This window comes from Colossoma macropomum, unplaced genomic scaffold (assembly GCF_904425465.1).
Source record: "Colossoma macropomum unplaced genomic scaffold, Colossoma_macropomum, whole genome shotgun sequence".
Classification (NCBI taxonomy): domain Eukaryota; kingdom Metazoa; phylum Chordata; class Actinopteri; order Characiformes; family Serrasalmidae; genus Colossoma; species Colossoma macropomum.
The window spans coordinates 23,360,249-23,376,597 of NW_023494793.1; the positions used below are offsets into that span (position 1 = coordinate 23,360,249).

The 16,349-nt window shown below is 39.4% G+C and overlaps 2 protein-coding genes and 1 long non-coding RNA gene across 6 annotated transcripts in view; 1 reads left to right on the top strand and 2 right to left on the bottom strand.

Annotated features, from left to right (window-relative positions):
- Positions 1 to 2,286: 2,286 nt before the first annotated feature.
- snap29 (synaptosome associated protein 29) lies at positions 2,287 to 6,339 on the bottom strand. 3 transcript variants are annotated; one of them, XM_036578897.1, is made up of 6 exons: positions 6,255 to 6,339; positions 4,871 to 5,138; positions 4,516 to 4,712; positions 4,168 to 4,253; positions 3,896 to 4,000; positions 2,287 to 3,799 (listed from the first exon to the last, which is right to left on the bottom strand). In XM_036578897.1, the coding sequence occupies exons 2-6, from the start codon at positions 5,114 to 5,116 to the stop codon at positions 3,639 to 3,641; spliced, it is 795 nt and encodes a 264-aa protein (XP_036434790.1). In that variant the 5' UTR covers positions 5,117 to 5,138; positions 6,255 to 6,339; the 3' UTR covers positions 2,287 to 3,638. The 3 variants fall into 3 exon arrangements, with proteins under 3 accessions (XP_036434790.1, XP_036434791.1, XP_036434792.1); XM_036578898.1 differs by having other exon boundaries at positions 6,173 to 6,274; XM_036578899.1 differs by lacking the exon at positions 6,255 to 6,339 and adding an exon at positions 5,613 to 6,166.
- Positions 6,340 to 8,897: 2,558 nt separating this feature from the next.
- Positions 8,898 to 10,897, bottom strand: LOC118813523. Its single transcript, XR_005007648.1, has 3 exons — positions 10,760 to 10,897; positions 9,768 to 9,802; positions 8,898 to 9,008 (listed from the first exon to the last, which is right to left on the bottom strand). It is a non-coding gene; the product is annotated as an uncharacterized LOC118813523 (long non-coding RNA).
- Positions 10,898 to 12,228: 1,331 nt separating this feature from the next.
- Positions 12,229 to 16,349, top strand: part of pi4kab (phosphatidylinositol 4-kinase, catalytic, alpha b) — a 49,065-nt gene continuing 44,944 nt past the window's right edge. For both annotated transcript variants that reach the window (XM_036578900.1, XM_036578901.1), the window contains exons 1-3: positions 12,229 to 12,427; positions 14,115 to 14,231; positions 15,747 to 15,840. In XM_036578900.1, coding sequence (XP_036434793.1) covers positions 12,314 to 12,427; positions 14,115 to 14,231; positions 15,747 to 15,840 — 325 coding nt within the window. In that variant the 5' untranslated portion in view covers positions 12,229 to 12,313. The remainder of the gene's footprint in view (positions 12,428 to 14,114; positions 14,232 to 15,746; positions 15,841 to 16,349) is intronic.

Below are 16,349 nucleotides of genomic sequence, written 5' to 3' on the forward strand. Positions count from 1 at the left end.
TTATAGCTTTCCGTGAGGGAGCTTTTATAATGTTAAAACCTTTGGATGTCTGGTTCCTACTGACACCACTGTGAACACTCTGTAAGCTTCTCTGGAATGTTGCATTCCACATCATATCACTCAGAATTACAACCCCATTTCCAAAAAAGTTGGGACACTGTGTAAAATGTAAATAAATGTAAATATAAACAGAATGCAATGATTTGCAAATCTCATAGACCCATATTTTATTCACAATATAAAATAGAACACATATCAGATGTTGAAATTCCATTTCATGAAAAACATTAAGTCATTTCGAACTTGATGGCAGCAACGCATCTCAAAAAAGGACAGGGCAATGTCTGTTGTGTATCATCTCCTCTTCTTTTAACAACAGTCTATAAATGTCTGTGAAGCGAGGAAACAAATTGCTGGAGTTTTGGGAGAGGAATGTTGTCTTATTCTTGTAGGATTCTCGCTGCTAAACAGTCCTGGGTCTTCTTTGCCGGATTTTTTATTTCATGATGCACCAAATGTTTTCTATTGGTGAAAGGTCTGGACTGCAGGCCAGTTCTGTACCCAGACTCTTCTTTTGCAAAGCCATGCTGTTGTGATGGATGCAGTATGTGTTTTAGCATTGTCTTATTATTGTCTAATTAAAAATTTTGATTCATCTGACCACAGAACAGTTTTCCATTTGTCTCAGTCCATTTTCAATGAGCTTTTGCCCAGAGAAGATGGCAGTGTTTCTGGATTGTGTCAACATATGGCTTCTTCTTTGCATGATGCAGCTTTAACTTGCATTTGTGGATTGCACGGCAAACTGTGTTCGTGAGCCCATGCAGTGATTTCCAGTACAGAATCAGGCCTTTTTTCAATGCAGTGCCACCTGAGGGCCCAAAGATCATCCAATATTGAAGACCATCAAATATTGACCATCGTCTTCGTCCCTTGTGACAGGGATTCTCTGAATCTTTTAATGATATTATGTACTGTAGATGGTGGGATATTCAAAGTCTTTGCAATTTTACGTGGGGAAATATTTTTCTGAAATTGTTACACAATTTTTAGATGCAGTTTTTTGAAGATTGGTGAACCTTCAGCCTTTTTTTGCCCCGTCCCAACTTTTTTGAGATACGTTGCTGCCATCAAGTTCTAAATGAGTTTATGTTTTTCATGAAATAGTAAAATGTCTCACTTTCAACATCTGATATGTGTTCTATGTTCTATTGTGAATAAAATATGGGTCTATGAGATTTGCAAATCACTGCATTCTGTTTTTATTTACATTTATTTTACACAACATCCCACCTTTTTTGGAATTGGGGTTATATATACTGTATATCCACATTACGTACTACGTATTTTCACCTCCTAAAATATCCCTGTAGTACTAATATAGAACACTTGATAATACTTATGTATTGTATACTAATAGTAATTGTCCAACCAGCATATGTTGTGTTTTGGATGCTGGTATGCTGCAATGAAAGTTATTAGGTTGATCACCAACCAGAATGACCATCTAAACCAGCACCAGGTCAGTTTAAACCAGCATAAACCAGCATAGACTAGCTTAGACCAGCATCCAGCAGGGTACTGTAAGAGTCTTGTAGGGATCTTATTAAAATTTCAGTACTATTTTTTTTTCATGAGCTCTGTTTTAGGCTACCATAAAGACTACGTTATGCAACACTGATAACTGAAATTGGTCTTTTTTCCTCAGGTAAACAGCCCCCCTCCCCGCCCTGCCCATTCCCCGAGGTCACAAATTCCTCTGTGTTGAAGTGCCGTTGTCACTGAGAAGAACAGCTGGTATTGCGCGCTAATGAGCGCTTTGAGGCGCGCGCGCAGCTGTAGCTGCAAGAATGCTAATGAATAGCGCCAACCGTTACTGTGTGGTGAAACACACATGGCCCGCAACAAGAGAAATGGAGCACTTTACAGGAGTTTGCGCTCATCGCTCGTCTGAGGTAAATCAGTGTGACACTTTGCTGTGTAGGGGGTATTTCACAGTTTTTGTTTGTCCGGATAACTTAAGCCAAAAGTCAAACCAGTCCAATGGGAAAACAGCTGAGGGACATTCCTACCGGGCAGTCTTCATCACTGGGCTAAGGTTATCTGGCTAACGAAATCCTGCTTTGTGAAATACCCACTAGATGTTACCAGCGTTATTTTCAAATAAAAATGTCTCCATCTAGCGGTAGGTCTTTGTTATTGCAATGTCTAAACCCAGTTCCCTCAGCAAGGCCGAGTTTAATCACTCAGATTACATCTTGAATAAATGCGAATAGAAGACTTATGTAAAATGTCATATTTTATTGTTTTCTTCACATAATACATTTCATATCATATTCGGTTTCATACATACGTGGTTTGCTCTGAAGGGGAGTAACAATTCCATTTGTATACAATGACCTTAGCTTAATTGAAAAATTACTTTTCCAACATAAAGCCACATTCAGAGATTTCAGTTCAACAAAGAGGCAGTCTCACTACCCAAACTGAGGCCATGCTGCCCTTCTTCACATCATACCTACATCTCTGAATGCATCAATGACAATAAACAGCATAAAATATCACATTTAAACAACTAGATTTGAGTTGTTAATCATGTAATCCAACCTACTTTTCCAGTTTACACCGGAAGAGTAGTTGTACTTTCAAGAATCAGTGGGAATACAGCCTACATTTTACACAAGCAAGTGCTTTACAAAGTCCTGATTGTGGCTTTTACTGAACTATGACATACGTTAAGCTCTTCATATTCTTTCAGACCATGAAACACAACCTAGTAACTTCTTAAAAAACAAACAAAACAATAAGAGCTTGAATGGAGACAGATTTGAACATCTCCCCATCGGACAAAAAAAAAAATATCACTTAATTCCAGATGAAAAAAGGCATCAAGTGTGGATTCAGTGTAAGATATATTAAGACTCAAAAACGAACAAAGATTCAGTGAAATGCTATGGCCAATTAAAAAAGTGATGAAACTGAACTGATCAGATTTTAGCATTAAGGCATGATTAACTGGCCCAATACTTCCCTGCTGCAACTATTTTCCAGTTAGTGTTCTACTCATAAACCCTGTGGTTTCTTTTCAGTCCCTTAAGCACATATGACCAAAACATATGTGAAATGATTGATCCAGGCTGCCTAACTAAAAAGCTAAAAAGTGGCACACCTCCTTCTAGTACAGAAAAAAATGCTCATATAACATTGGCTGAGCTGCTAGCTAGTCAAACAAAAGCACTTTTTCCAATTCACCTCTTACGAGTATGAGCATTGTGTGAATTAGTAGTGCTTGAATTTTGACTAGCTGCACTGTTAGAGAAGGCCAGCAGGCCAGTCTGCAGATTAACCTTGTCATGTGGTAGAGTTGGACATTTGGCCTATTCTGCATGACTCGACACTCAAGAAAAAAAAATTACTTGAAGATCCATGCATTAGCTGTTACCTTCCATGACTTGTGACACCGCGATGAAGAGAGACCAGCTACACTGCTGTTGCTGGAAGAACAGTAAAACTTAAAAAAAAAAAAGTTCTGAACTGCCCACTCAAACAATATGCACTCAAAAATGCTTACAAACTCTTGTTTATAGTGTGTTCTTGAACATCCGGGTGGCCACTGGAGTTGACAGCAGTCTCTAAGCTCATTTAAGGTTTTTGATCTGGCGGTTGGTGGAGCTAATCTTGCCGTCCATGGAGTCCACTTTATTAAGTAGTGAATCCAGAGAAACGTCTTGGTCATCAATCTCTGACTGCAGCCCGAGTCCCAAGTTCTTCAGCCGACTCAGACCCAGAGAAATATCATCTGGATAGAATACAAACATACACAGCCTCAAGTAATGTCTCTTTCCTTCATTAATCCCTTAATTCTTTTAATCATCTGTTCACTGACATTTCTTACCTAGGTTATTGTCCAGTTGTTGATGAGCAGCTCTCAGCTGTTTATTCTTTGGGTATCCGTTCTGACTGGAAGGTTCATTATCAAATGAAGCAGAAGCTCCAAACCCTATTTGACCAAACGTTACAGGCAAGCTTTAACAAAAACTGTGCTCTTCCATTTTAACTACTCATTTAAAAATGTAATGGATGTGTTTTCAAGAAATATATGGTTTTCCATGATATAAGCACTAATTGAGACTGAACTAAGTGGGATAAGCATGCTTTTTTGCTCACCGGATGTGTCCAGTTTCCTTAGGTTGGGGTGGCTGGCCTCGTATTTACCCTCCTGCTCTTTGCTCTCTGTCAGCGCAGTCTGTAGCCTAATGGTTATTACAAACAACACAGTCTCAATCAGTATGTTTGTGAAGTCATATCACTGTTTGTCGTTCCTTATAACTTTCAATATAGTTAACATTTATGCTTATGTGTTCATTAATTACTGTTTCCAGTTGTGCCACAACCACAAGCAACCAAGAAAGCCAGGAAAATAATGTTTAATGTTCTTAACAAATTTTATGTGAGCTTTGCATATGTTTACTCAACTACACTGGAACTTTGTGTGAGTAAGTGCTGTCTTAGTACCTGCTGTTGGCTTGATAGGCTGTGGGTGGTTCCTTTTGTGGAGGCCTTGGCTCAGGTTTGCCTTTGAAGTAATTGACCAGACCTCCCCATACACTCTTAATGGAGTTTATGTGCCTTTGACTAGTCCTCATGTCCTGCTCCATATTATCAACCATTCTCTCTGTCCTCTTCAAAACCTCACCTTGGCGAATAAGCTCCTGCAATAGAGATACAAATACAAAAGAGAATATAATGGAGAAACAACAAAAATCTTAGAAACATCTTAAGAATAAAAAAAAAACTCATTAAGTCATGTCATGTAACACAATTCATCTCCTCACATTGAGAGCACTCTGATCATTTAAAAACATCTCACCTCTGCTGTCTCAGTTCCAATTTTTTCCGATTCATAGATAAGACCAAGTGACCGATTGCTGCTGTCCACAGCGGACTTTGCTGTGCGCATCACCTCCTGCTCAAGCTGCCGCTGCCGCCGCTCGGCAGGGCTCAGCTTTCGCTCTTCATCTTCTTCATCATCAAAGTTAAAGCCTCTCCTCGGCCCTGCCGGTTCCTCATCATCATCATCTGCGAAGGGGTTGTGGGATTTAGGATACGCCGCCATCCTCTGACACCAGCTGAAGCGCCTACGAAAGAAAAAGGAAAAGGACATGAGAGTTCTTGCTCGAGCATGTAATGTAACAGCACCTATTGGGTCAACTGTAAATTTGTTCTGCTTCTATTTTAATTTTGCTGTAATGGGGTATTTCACAAACCAGGCATTCTGAGTTAATCAGATACAAGCACAGGGTCAAGCCTGTCAGAGGGAAAGAACGCTTCTATAGGAGAGTCCTCACTTTACGCTGAAGATATAGTGCTTAGACAGAAGGCAATGAAAGGAGGAAAAGGAAGCTGCGAAAGGTGAAGAAAGAATGTTACGGACTGGCTTCCTCTGCAGGGTCTAAGTCGACTTTGTAAACGTTATGCGAGAGTAATCCAGCTTCACCGATAAAGCCTGGTTTGTAAATGAAAACCAGAGGAGCTATACATATAACCTAAACAAATAAGATTGAACTGAACATAAGCGACAGTTTGGCTGAGCTAATTTCTTTATAGCATACCTAAATGAACAATGTCCATAGTATTTCCATCTTGTTATTAAATAATGCGGGAAATGTTAGTTTGTTGCTTATCAAACAAGTGCTGGCTGTGCAAAAGTCATGACGTAAGTTACTTAACCTAGCTAACGTTACTACGAGAAAGTAGTAACAGATCTCATACCCAACTGATTCACACTATATAGCTAGCAAACATATAAACTAATAATAACATCAACCAAGTTTAAACATCCACACAGAACAGAAAACAGCTAGTCAGCGTTAGCTAAACTAAGCAAAGATAAGCACCACAACACTAACTTTAGCTGGCTTCACTCACAGCAGGTTATACTGGCAAACTCATCTGAAACAGACAATTAGTTATTATCTGACTTATCGTTATAAAGTGAATAAACAAAGAATCTCTTTTTACATGTCTACTCTAAAAACTAGTCTGCCTAGACTCTTCTGCTAGCAGTTAACTTAGGTAAGAGTTGCTAACAAAGCTAGCGCTGTAGGTTAGCTAGATAAAGTGACACTGCTACGAACACAGAGTTCGATAAATTCAAAGACAGACACTTCACCCGTTACAGCTTTCCTTCGACAACAGTGCAAACACCAGATGTATGTCTATGAAGATTAGGCTAAGGTTAGAGCCTAACGTACCCCTGATCTCTGAACGGTGGTGTGTTCTCAGCGTTATCAGGTGACTGTGTAGAAACAGCTTCCTGACTCGCCGTGATGACGTCGGAGCGGCACGACGTACGTACATGACGCACAATACTATAAACACAATACGATAGATAGATCGATCATATTTCACAATTCTTTACAAAATATATCCCTGTAATTCTGTTGTGTAATTCTCTCTTTTCTCTTTTTAAAATTTACAGATACATATGACTTGTATACGTTTAGTAGGGAGGAAAGTGAATCAGTGGTTGACATGTTTTATAATTGTATCTTTGTAGATAGCAAAAATGATCTGGCCCGGATCCGGCGCAAATCATCCAAAAGCTCCGGCCCAGGTCCGTAAAACGGATCTGGCCCTGTCCCCTTTTGCACAGTGGGCCAATACTGGTACAGATCCGGTTTGCGGATTTGGGCCAATACCGGCCCAGCACTGGGCCAGTTTTCAGTGATTTCTTTACTCATACAGCCCAAATCCGGGCCACATCCGTATGCTCATTTTACATTTGGATCAGTTCCGGACCAGAGGCGTACACCTCCGGCCCAGATCTGCACCTCCTCCGGCCTGCATCCGCACTCCTGCTGGCGTGGATCCACATCTCCTCTGGCAGTTTTGGTTTTTCCTTACATGACATAATTGAGTAATTTATGCTAACACTAGACATTATTTAATTCAATTACAAACTAAATAATAATTAGTTTATTTGATTTTAAAAGTAGAAATAACTAGATGTTTAGACTAGTTTGTTTCTCTGTGTTAAATATACCATGGTCTAGGACTACCTGTTCTGTATATTTTAGTGTTTTTCTTCTCCCACACACCCACATTACTCAGGTCTTGTTAAATACATTAGCTGCATCATGTACATCAAGGAAAACACTAAAATATGCAGGGCAGGGGTACTCTAAGACCAGAGCAGGTAACCTGAAATACAAAATTATTTCACAAACAAAATGTATTTCTTAATAAATGTCTAATTGAAGAGTTGGGAAATAAAATTAAACTTTGGTGGTTTGACATGAAATGATTAATTGTAGAGAAACTTACTTGCTGAAACGTATTCTTTACAATGGTGGTGACAGGAACCAGGGGTTACCATGACTACAACTCAAATACTACAAATAACCATTTTATTTACTATCCAAAACCACCAGTGAACCTACACGTGTCCTCTGAGTTTATATGGAATGTTGGGGTAAAATAGTGGGAAACCTGATAAAATTATTTTGGGACCATATTGCCATATCCTTCTAATGTATCTAAAAAAAGTTTTAGACCTGAAATCTATTCCAGACTATGGTGAAACAGCATCTCAGGGAGTGTAATCATTTGGTGTAATGAGGGAGCTTTTAGAGGTTCAGATGTCTGGTTCCATCTACCACCACTGTGAAGAGTTCTGACTTTATAAGATTCTCCAGAATGGAGTGTTTCTGATATCCTGATAATACTGATATCCTATTCATGTGTAATATATAATAATAATAATAATTTTTAAATATGCTAAGCATTACAAAATCAAATAGAGGTAAAATTCATTTTTCATGTAATCTGTATCAACACTGAATATTTCTTTTACTTGCATGAATTAACTCTTCAATCACAGCACAAAAAGTCAGTTAAGAACAGTTACAAAACAAGTAAAACCAAGAACAATTCAAAAACTGTATTGAATATGAATACAATATTTATTGAACACTTAACATTTAGCGCCTTTTTGTGTTTTCCAAAAGTGAATTATTAACCCTCTGTGGTTTGAAGAGCTGTAGATGACCTGAAAGAAACAAAAGGAAAGAAAAAAAAAATCACGACTGAGAAACTCAATTAGTTCATAATTGTATGTAATCAGGAAGTACAGTCAGTAGCACTGAGCACATGTTTAAGCTTTCACAAAAGAGCTTCTCAAAAGCATGTACATAGTATACGTACAAGTGAATTGGTAGAAATTTCTACAAAAGACCAGAGCCAGGAGTATAAATAATGTTCTTATTTTATGATTTGACTTATATTCTTAAATTTCACTTGGTATTTTACTGATTTATTGTTTGTGTTATTGCTTCCTTCAATCCCTGTTTTTGTATATGTTTTGCTTTATTTAAAATGAGAGCCACCCTCAATGTACTTCCAAGTTTAAAGAAAGGCAGACTGATTTGATTAGTTGATAGAAAATACTACTTCAATCAATGTGAAAGTATCAAGAAGTTACAGTAAGAAATGTCTACCTGGAAAAAAGAATCACAGGCTAAACTAATAAAGACTACTGGGACAAATACATGCTTTTGTGTTGATTAGATAAAAATACAAAGTTAAGAAAACTGCAAGAAATGGACATAATACTTGTTAAATAACTGAAAATGGCAGTTCTTAATTTTGTTCAGGTAACCCTTAAGGGCTTGGACTATGTAGGAAAATCTGATTTCTGTATTACCATCCTCTCTGAGGAATAAAGAAAAAAGAAAAAAAAGTTCATATTAAGTTGGTGCTTGCAGATTCTGCGCTCCCTGCTCTCCTATTTCAAATCAGGGGCACCAGTCCTCCTGGGCAAAAAACTTAACATAAAACTCTGATGAACCTGTATATCGTTCACTATAAGTTCAAACCAGGTTGCAACACAAACCTGTATCTCTCCCGGCGTCCGCCTACGCGGTCTGATGCAAGATTGAACCATCGGATAGCATGTTTGGAAATCTCTTCTGTGGTGTTGCTGCTCACTTTGCATTTCCGTACAGCTCCTATGTGAAAACATAAGTAACTAGATATGCATTTCCTGAAGGAAATACCAGAGCTTGCAAAACAACAAAATAAAAAAAAAGTGTGAAATGAAAAAAGAAAACGATAGACAGATACAGACTGGGAGTTGTAGATAGACAGATAGGCAAATAGCTGTAGATAGATAGACAGACAGACAGATAGACAGAGTTGTAGATAGACAGAAAGACAGAGTTGTAGATAGATAGACAGATAGACCGAGAGTTGTAGATAGACAGATAGACCGAGAGTTGTAGATAGACAGATATACAGAGGGTTGTAGATAGACTATAGACAGACAGAGTTGTAGATAGACAGACAGAGTTGTAGATAGACAGACAGACAGAGTTGTAGATAGACAGACAGACAGAGATGTATATAGACAGACAGAGAGTTGTAGATAGATTGTAGACAGACAGACAGACAGAGTTGTAGATAGACAGACAGAGAGTTGTAGATAGATTATAGACAGACAGACAGATAGTTGTAGATATACACAGAGAGACAAACAGAGTTGTACACAGACACAGAGAGACAGAGTTGTAGATAGATATAGACAGACAGACAGACAGAGAGTTGTAGATATAGACAGACTCTCAATTTGGCTATTAAGCTTAGGAATTGGGACAATAAAAAGTAAAAGAAATGGAGACAAACTTCGTGTATTCAACATGCAGGAAAATGGGTAATGCAGTTTCATTTGCATACACTATACTTGCAAAAGAGAGAATAAAGAGCCTTACCTTCAATATTCAGTCATCTCCATACAAGACACAACCTGCAAAAATAAGTAATAAATCATGATTAAAAACAAATAATGATTAAGTGAATGCATGTGTGCATTACTTTTAGTGGTGTACAACTTCATTTATCACTACAGAAAGCATCCTTTTGAAATGTACATCTGTTAAATTTCCTACATATTTTTTCATATCGTACGTACTTCTTCACGTGTGTGTACCTGGCACAGAATTTACTGCTTTAACATGCTTTAGCAGTGAATAAAAATGAAAAATTCTTTCTTTGAGTAACTAAAAATAACACGTCCATTATAATTTACACTCATTCAGACAAACGTAGCAAGGGCTGTGTGACTACTAAGTTAACTTATATCTTAAATAAGTACATTTCAGCTAACGTTAGCTTGATAGCTACGTTACTGATAAGCTAACCTAGCTAGCTAGCTAGTACAGTAACTAGCAAAGTAAAGGCTAATTGTATTTGTATCTCTAGTAACGAAAAACAAAGTTATCTGGACATTAACTCGTGTTCAAGATTAGTATTCTCACATTGCCAGAAAAAAAAGCACCTTGCCTCCGTCGTAATAATGAGGCTGAAGAGTCTTGTTAGCCAGCTTGTTATGTGAATTTTCCGTTCCACCTTAAACGGTGCCGCAGGGCTACTGACTACTGCGCCTTTTAAGGTGGAACAAACCATTCGAATGAAAAACTGGCTAATAAGATGTCAATTTCACATTCATTCGGTAATTTAACTTATAAAGCTACGTTGCCCAGACATTCTTATTTAAGATTTATTTCTCGTCTTTAATAACATTAGTGTCACTGATAAACTAGCTAGCATAGCCGCTAACGTACAGCCCTCAAGCTAGCTAGCTAGCTAACGATATAAAGAAAGAGAAAAATAACACTTAAAAGTTTCCTTCTTATCAAAAATATGACTATTAATCGTGACTCTGATAGCAGTATTAGCTAATAAGACATGAGATGTGACCAACCAGTTTTAATGGCTCCATCCTGGCCAAAATCTGGTAGACCGTTGGAAACCGTTGCGAATTTTTGAACGGTCTCGCGGCGAGGCTCTGGATCAGATCCGCAGCGCATTCACACAGCGATTGGCCATCCGTAACGTTCCCGGATGTGGAGCAAGCGCGACCCTGTTCCGCAGAGTGACACAGTCGTTACCCTGACTCCGGTGCAGATGCGTAAATGCAGATAGCATAGTCTGCCGGATTTGCGGAGACGCGGGCGGATCTGGCGCGGAGTCAGCTGCTATGTGGTTCTCAGGTTTTTTATATTTTTCCCTCTTGGAAATCAGAGTCACAGCTTTACTATACAAGGTTTGTTACTACACAAATTCTAATACATACATACATACATCATCTAAACCGCTTATCCTTCTGGGTCGCGGTGGGGTGCTGGAGACTATCCCAGCTGTCATTGGGCGGAAGGCAGGATATAACCCTGGACAGATCGCCAGTCCATCGCAGGACAGACAGACAGACATACATATACAATCACACACACATTCACACCTAGATTGTCCAATTGGCCTGACTGCATGTCTCTGGACCGTGGGAGGAAACCGGAGTACCCGGAGGAAACCCACGCAGACACGGGGAGAACATGCAAACTCCACACAGAAAGAACCCCGGTCGCCCGGCCGGGAATCGAACCCAGGCCCTTCTTGCTGTGTGCCGCCCAAATTCTAATACTACTCTTGAATATGTTATGCTATTGCAAATTAAGTGGATTTGGGAAAAAATGTTTATCAACAGCAAAATATAGGCACTTATATATCTAACAACAGGCTACATTAGCAACAGGTAGCTGCTAAACCTCTTTTAATGTCCCCAGAAGGTCTTTTAAACGTACCTATGTGCTTGATCTGGACACCTGGCATCTTGCTGCATGTTCGTTCATTCTTGTGATCAGTTTCTGAGCTGCTGAGCTGAGTGTTTATAGTGTTTATGTTGGTTGAACTGCTGCTGAAACACATTTATTGTGTTTGGTGATATGACTGGTGTAGAATTGTATAGAATTGAGGTGTAGCCGCCACCCCATAGATTGTTGTTCACGGAGAGGGGGTGGGAACACATATTATGTTGCAGTGCACGCTGGGGATTGTAGTGCAGAGCAGTGCTACTCGAAAATCAAAATAATTTTGCGGGCCGAATAGGCTTGTGCTGCGGGCCTGTTTGACACAGGTTTAGAAGCTCTGCAGACCAACATGTGTAACATCTTGTGATTACATATTACCACGTGTTGTATTTAAGTGTTAACAGAGATAAAACAACCGATCTTAAATAAACCCAACATCACTTACACATCATTAAAACGCAGCAAACCCGTTCACTCAGCTGGTGAAAGAAGCCGCACTGTTGTCGATGCTGTTTTCCAGCGACACGCCCTCCTTCAGCACATCACGCCCAGAGTAATCACTCCTCCTCCGCTACTGTGCGTGTTTTGTGCCTTCAGACTTGCCGTACTGCGGCTCTCTCTCGCCCACGGTGCTGCGTTTGTTGCGGTGAAACTCAACTTTCCCCGCATCCATGAGAGGCGCGAACATGTCCGCAAAGGGAGGCGGAACGAGGGGCTTCTACTTCAACACGGTTCTCTCTCTGGCTCGTTCTCTAGCAGCTCACAGACCTGCGCCCGTCGATAAGGTAGGGATGGGAGGCTCTGCCAGCTGTTACATTAACGTCAGTCGGCTGGTTTGTGTAAGTTGACAAAGTTGAGATGTGTTGTACAGCCTCGCCGCGTCCGTGCAGTGGTAGATTTTACAGACGGACACAGAGTGAGAGAGCTGAGAGAAGGAGAGGTTTGCAGGGCTTGTGCGTGTGTGTATTTCTTCTAGAAAAAGTGTGAGAGACCCTGTTGGAGGGCAGCGGTACCAGCTCGTGCCTGCAACTCTGAACACCGGAGCCTTTTGTTTTTGTTTTTATGCAGTCGATGTTAGCCTGATGTACAAATCACACACAGCTACAGATTGGATTCAGTTTTTCTGAAGGAGTGCTTCGTTTTCTTTAACTGCCTTTTGGAAACCTCGCTTTTATCCCGAGGCACAAATAAGCTTCCGTATGAATACTGAAAAAAACCTCTAGATACTGCGCGGTATGCTAAATACTCATCCGTTTTTCTTCCTTTCCATTTCGATCAGCGTGCACAGCGTGGTTGGCTTTTTTGGTGTAGCTGGTGCCGCAGACTGTCGCTGCTGCAGGCAAATTACTACGCTGCACGTCTTCATTTGTCATTTTGTCTGGGTGTCTGGCGAAATTAAATTAACCTGACATTTCGAATATGTCGTCGACCTCTCTGTATGTTCAACGTGTCTAACATTTTAACACATCTTTACAACAGCGACCAACTCGTGGTCCCCCAACAGGTTGTTCCTGTTAAATTCCAGTGATGCCACACATGAACTCTTGTCTGACTGCATCATGGAAAATATTCCAATACAACTCCTATAGAGTTCAGACTGTTAGTGTTGGAGAGAACTTAATTTCCCTTCCTGGACAATTATTCATCTCTCTGCTGAAACAGTCCATGGTGATGCCAGATACTTTCTCAGCTGATGGTCTCTTATATCCAGAGACAGATTTAGTCATTTTGAGGCCCTAGTTAACAAACGGGAGTGGGGCCCCTTTTAAACACAAGCATTGGTTTTCCCACAGTTTTCTTTTGGGCTCCTTGCCTGTTTGTCCACACGGCTGTTGTACAGTGGGTGTTGAATATGCTTGCTGATGGAAGTCTCACTTACTAGGTCTGCCTGAATCCTCCACAAATGTTTTTACATCACCAAGTCAAACTGACTGGGTTGTTTAATGTAAACATGGTTTCATTTTTTATTTAATTTGGCCTGTGTTCCCATGTTGTCAGTTCTCAATCATGTAGGTTTGAACTAATCATCTTGCAAAGCCAGTTCGCTTTTAAATACTAAAATGTTTACAAAGGTCCTGTACGTGCTTCCAAATTCCTGTTTGTACTACTTAAGTTTTAGTCTGTTAGCAGAAGTGCTACTGATGCCAAGTAGCCTGAGCTAAAAAAAAATTGATGGAAATGGAAACAGTAGCTAAGGGAGGTGGGATCGTCATGTAACAACATGGAATGAATAGTCCATTACAGCCGTGACTTGGGGGGGCTGTAAATAATAATTATTACTGAAAATAATCATTACCATTGACAAATAACAGCCATTTAACACATATCTAATACACATATCTAATTTGCGTTTTCATGGGGTTCTTGCCTCATAGTCCTAGGCGGCTTTGTGTAATGAAAATGCCACCCCTGCCTGTATCTGTACCTCTTATATTTCTGTTATCTTGGTGTCGCATATCAATACCACCGCAGGTACAGAAGCTGCTATGTATGTGCCCATTGGACACTCGGGGTGTGTTCACTCTGGACATCAGGCGCAGGGATGCTGTCATCGCACTGGCTGTGTTCCTGGTGGAATCAGATTTACAGGTGAGGTACCTCCATTAGAACACTGTACTCTGTTTATTGTGTTTGAAACTTTTAAATAAGTAGAAGCAAATAAGTAGTACAGTGTGTATCAGTTTAGAAATACCTAATTTGTGCATGTAATGTGCAGTCACTGCATGATTAAGCAAAGATTGTTTGCTGCTGAGTAATTCTGAACAGAATTGTGTTAAAACCAGCTGATGTGCTCATAGGATTAAAGGGGGTACATGGATTAAACCATGAACTGTGTAACAACAGTGCAATGGCAGGACTGATAGAGCCCAGTCTTATGACCTGCACAAACAACTGTGATAAACGCTAATAAGATTTGGGTTGCACAACACAACAATTTCATTCTTTCCTGTCTGATTTTTCTGTTTTTCTTACCAAATCAAGAATTCAAAAATGCCAAAATCTGGGATATGCTAAAAACACATTTTCACAAGTGCTCATGTGCAGTAGAGCACAGGTTGATTAACAGGTTGAAAAAAAAAAGTCACAGGTGATTTGACCTGCATGAAATTATTTCTTTGACTGTATCTGTTATGTTCTGTAAAAGTTGAATTATCATATCTTCAAATGCGGTTTGGTTTGTATGATAACATATATAATATTTTTGTATGAATATTAGGTATGCACTGATACCACTTTTTCCCAATACTAGGAAGTAGACTGATACACTGATACAAAACTGACACTGATACCTGATTCTCACATATCTTCTAATATCAAGTACTGACACCAGTCCAAACTCAGTCTAACCTGACTACTTGATAGGTGTGTATAAATCTTGTAATAAATGCCATTTCAGTTTTAAAATATTTTATATTGGGGGAAAAGCAGTGGTCTGTGTCACACATAAAATTAACTAACCTTGAATGAATGCCGTTTACGGGTCGGCCAACTTAACATTTGAATAGTGTCAGCACTGCAAAAAAGTTGCTGTGCTTTTTGGCATGGCATCGCTTAAAAAAATTAAATGTATTGGAATCGTTGCTGGTCGTGCCACCCTTGATATACTGCCGTTACAGATTTTGAAATGAGTGAAAAGTTCCTTGTCTGTGAAATAATTCAACACCACTGACATGTTGGTTGCTTCAGTTAAGCTCTATCTACTGCTGTGCATGTGCATCAAGTATTGTTTCATGGTATTAGTGTTCTTTATTGCCAATATAATACTTATTCATATAAATTTCGGCATCATATATTTAGGTGCCACTATTGAGGCTGATACTGATACGATATTGGTGCAGCACTAATAAATATTGCACTGTGATTAAGAATGCCTTGCCATAGGAAAGTATAACTGTTTTAGCCTAACTAAATAAGTGGCATCAAAGTTAGACTGCTTCAGTTTGTAGGAGAGTAAAAATAACTTATTTACTTTGAAATGAATGTATGCATTTTTTTTGTAATGAAATTTCATGGCCAGAATGATCAGTGTTTGCTCCAAGATGCTCGCTCTCTCTGTGCCACTGTATCTCATTTGCTCTTTCTTTCTCTGTGTCTATCCACCAGCACAAAGACATGGTGGTGAGTTACCTGTTGAGTCTGCTGAAGGGGCTGCCCAGGGTGCAGTGGGTAGAGGAGGCGACTTGCAGGAAGAGCAAAGGTAACATCCACATTGGACAACTGGCTAGGAGTAAATAAAAAAAAATGTTACGTTTTGTATAATATGTTTGCTGCTTTATTAAATAAGCAGCTGTGTCTCAGGGTTCTATTCTTCAAGATCAGATTAATTGCAGATGTATGCAGGCTTTTGTTCTGTGTGCTTTTTTTGTCTTTGAGTCTATTTTGTGAAACACTACATGGCCAAAAGTGAAAGATCACATCCATGTACAGGAGGAGTGGGAATCTCTAGGCACCTGACAATTTGATTACGATTCAGAGGGCTGCGATGCGATTATAAAACGATTATTGATGCATCTTGATTCATCTTTTTTTCTATACAGGATTTCTTTTTTTTCTCACCGTGTGACAACTTGGAACTTTTAAAGCAAAGTATTTGTAATAGTCTGTAATGAATTTGCTTCCAATATCTTTTATTAATAAAACAAATGGAAGCAATGTGGCAAGTGAACTGGAAGGCTCTCATTCAAAGCTCTTGTTTGGATCACATGG

Coding starts and splice junctions, on each gene's coding strand:
- snap29 (XM_036578897.1), bottom strand. CDS start 5,116: ATGGCGGCGTATCCTAAATCCCACAACCCCTTCGCAGATGATGATGAT. Junction 4,254..4,515: donor GCCTATCAAGCCAACAGCAG/GTACTAAGACAG, acceptor AATAACCATTAG/GCTACAGACTGCGCTGACAG. Junction 3,800..3,895: donor ACAACTGGACAATAACCTAG/GTAAGAAATGTC, acceptor TATTCTATCCAG/ATGATATTTCTCTGGGTCTG.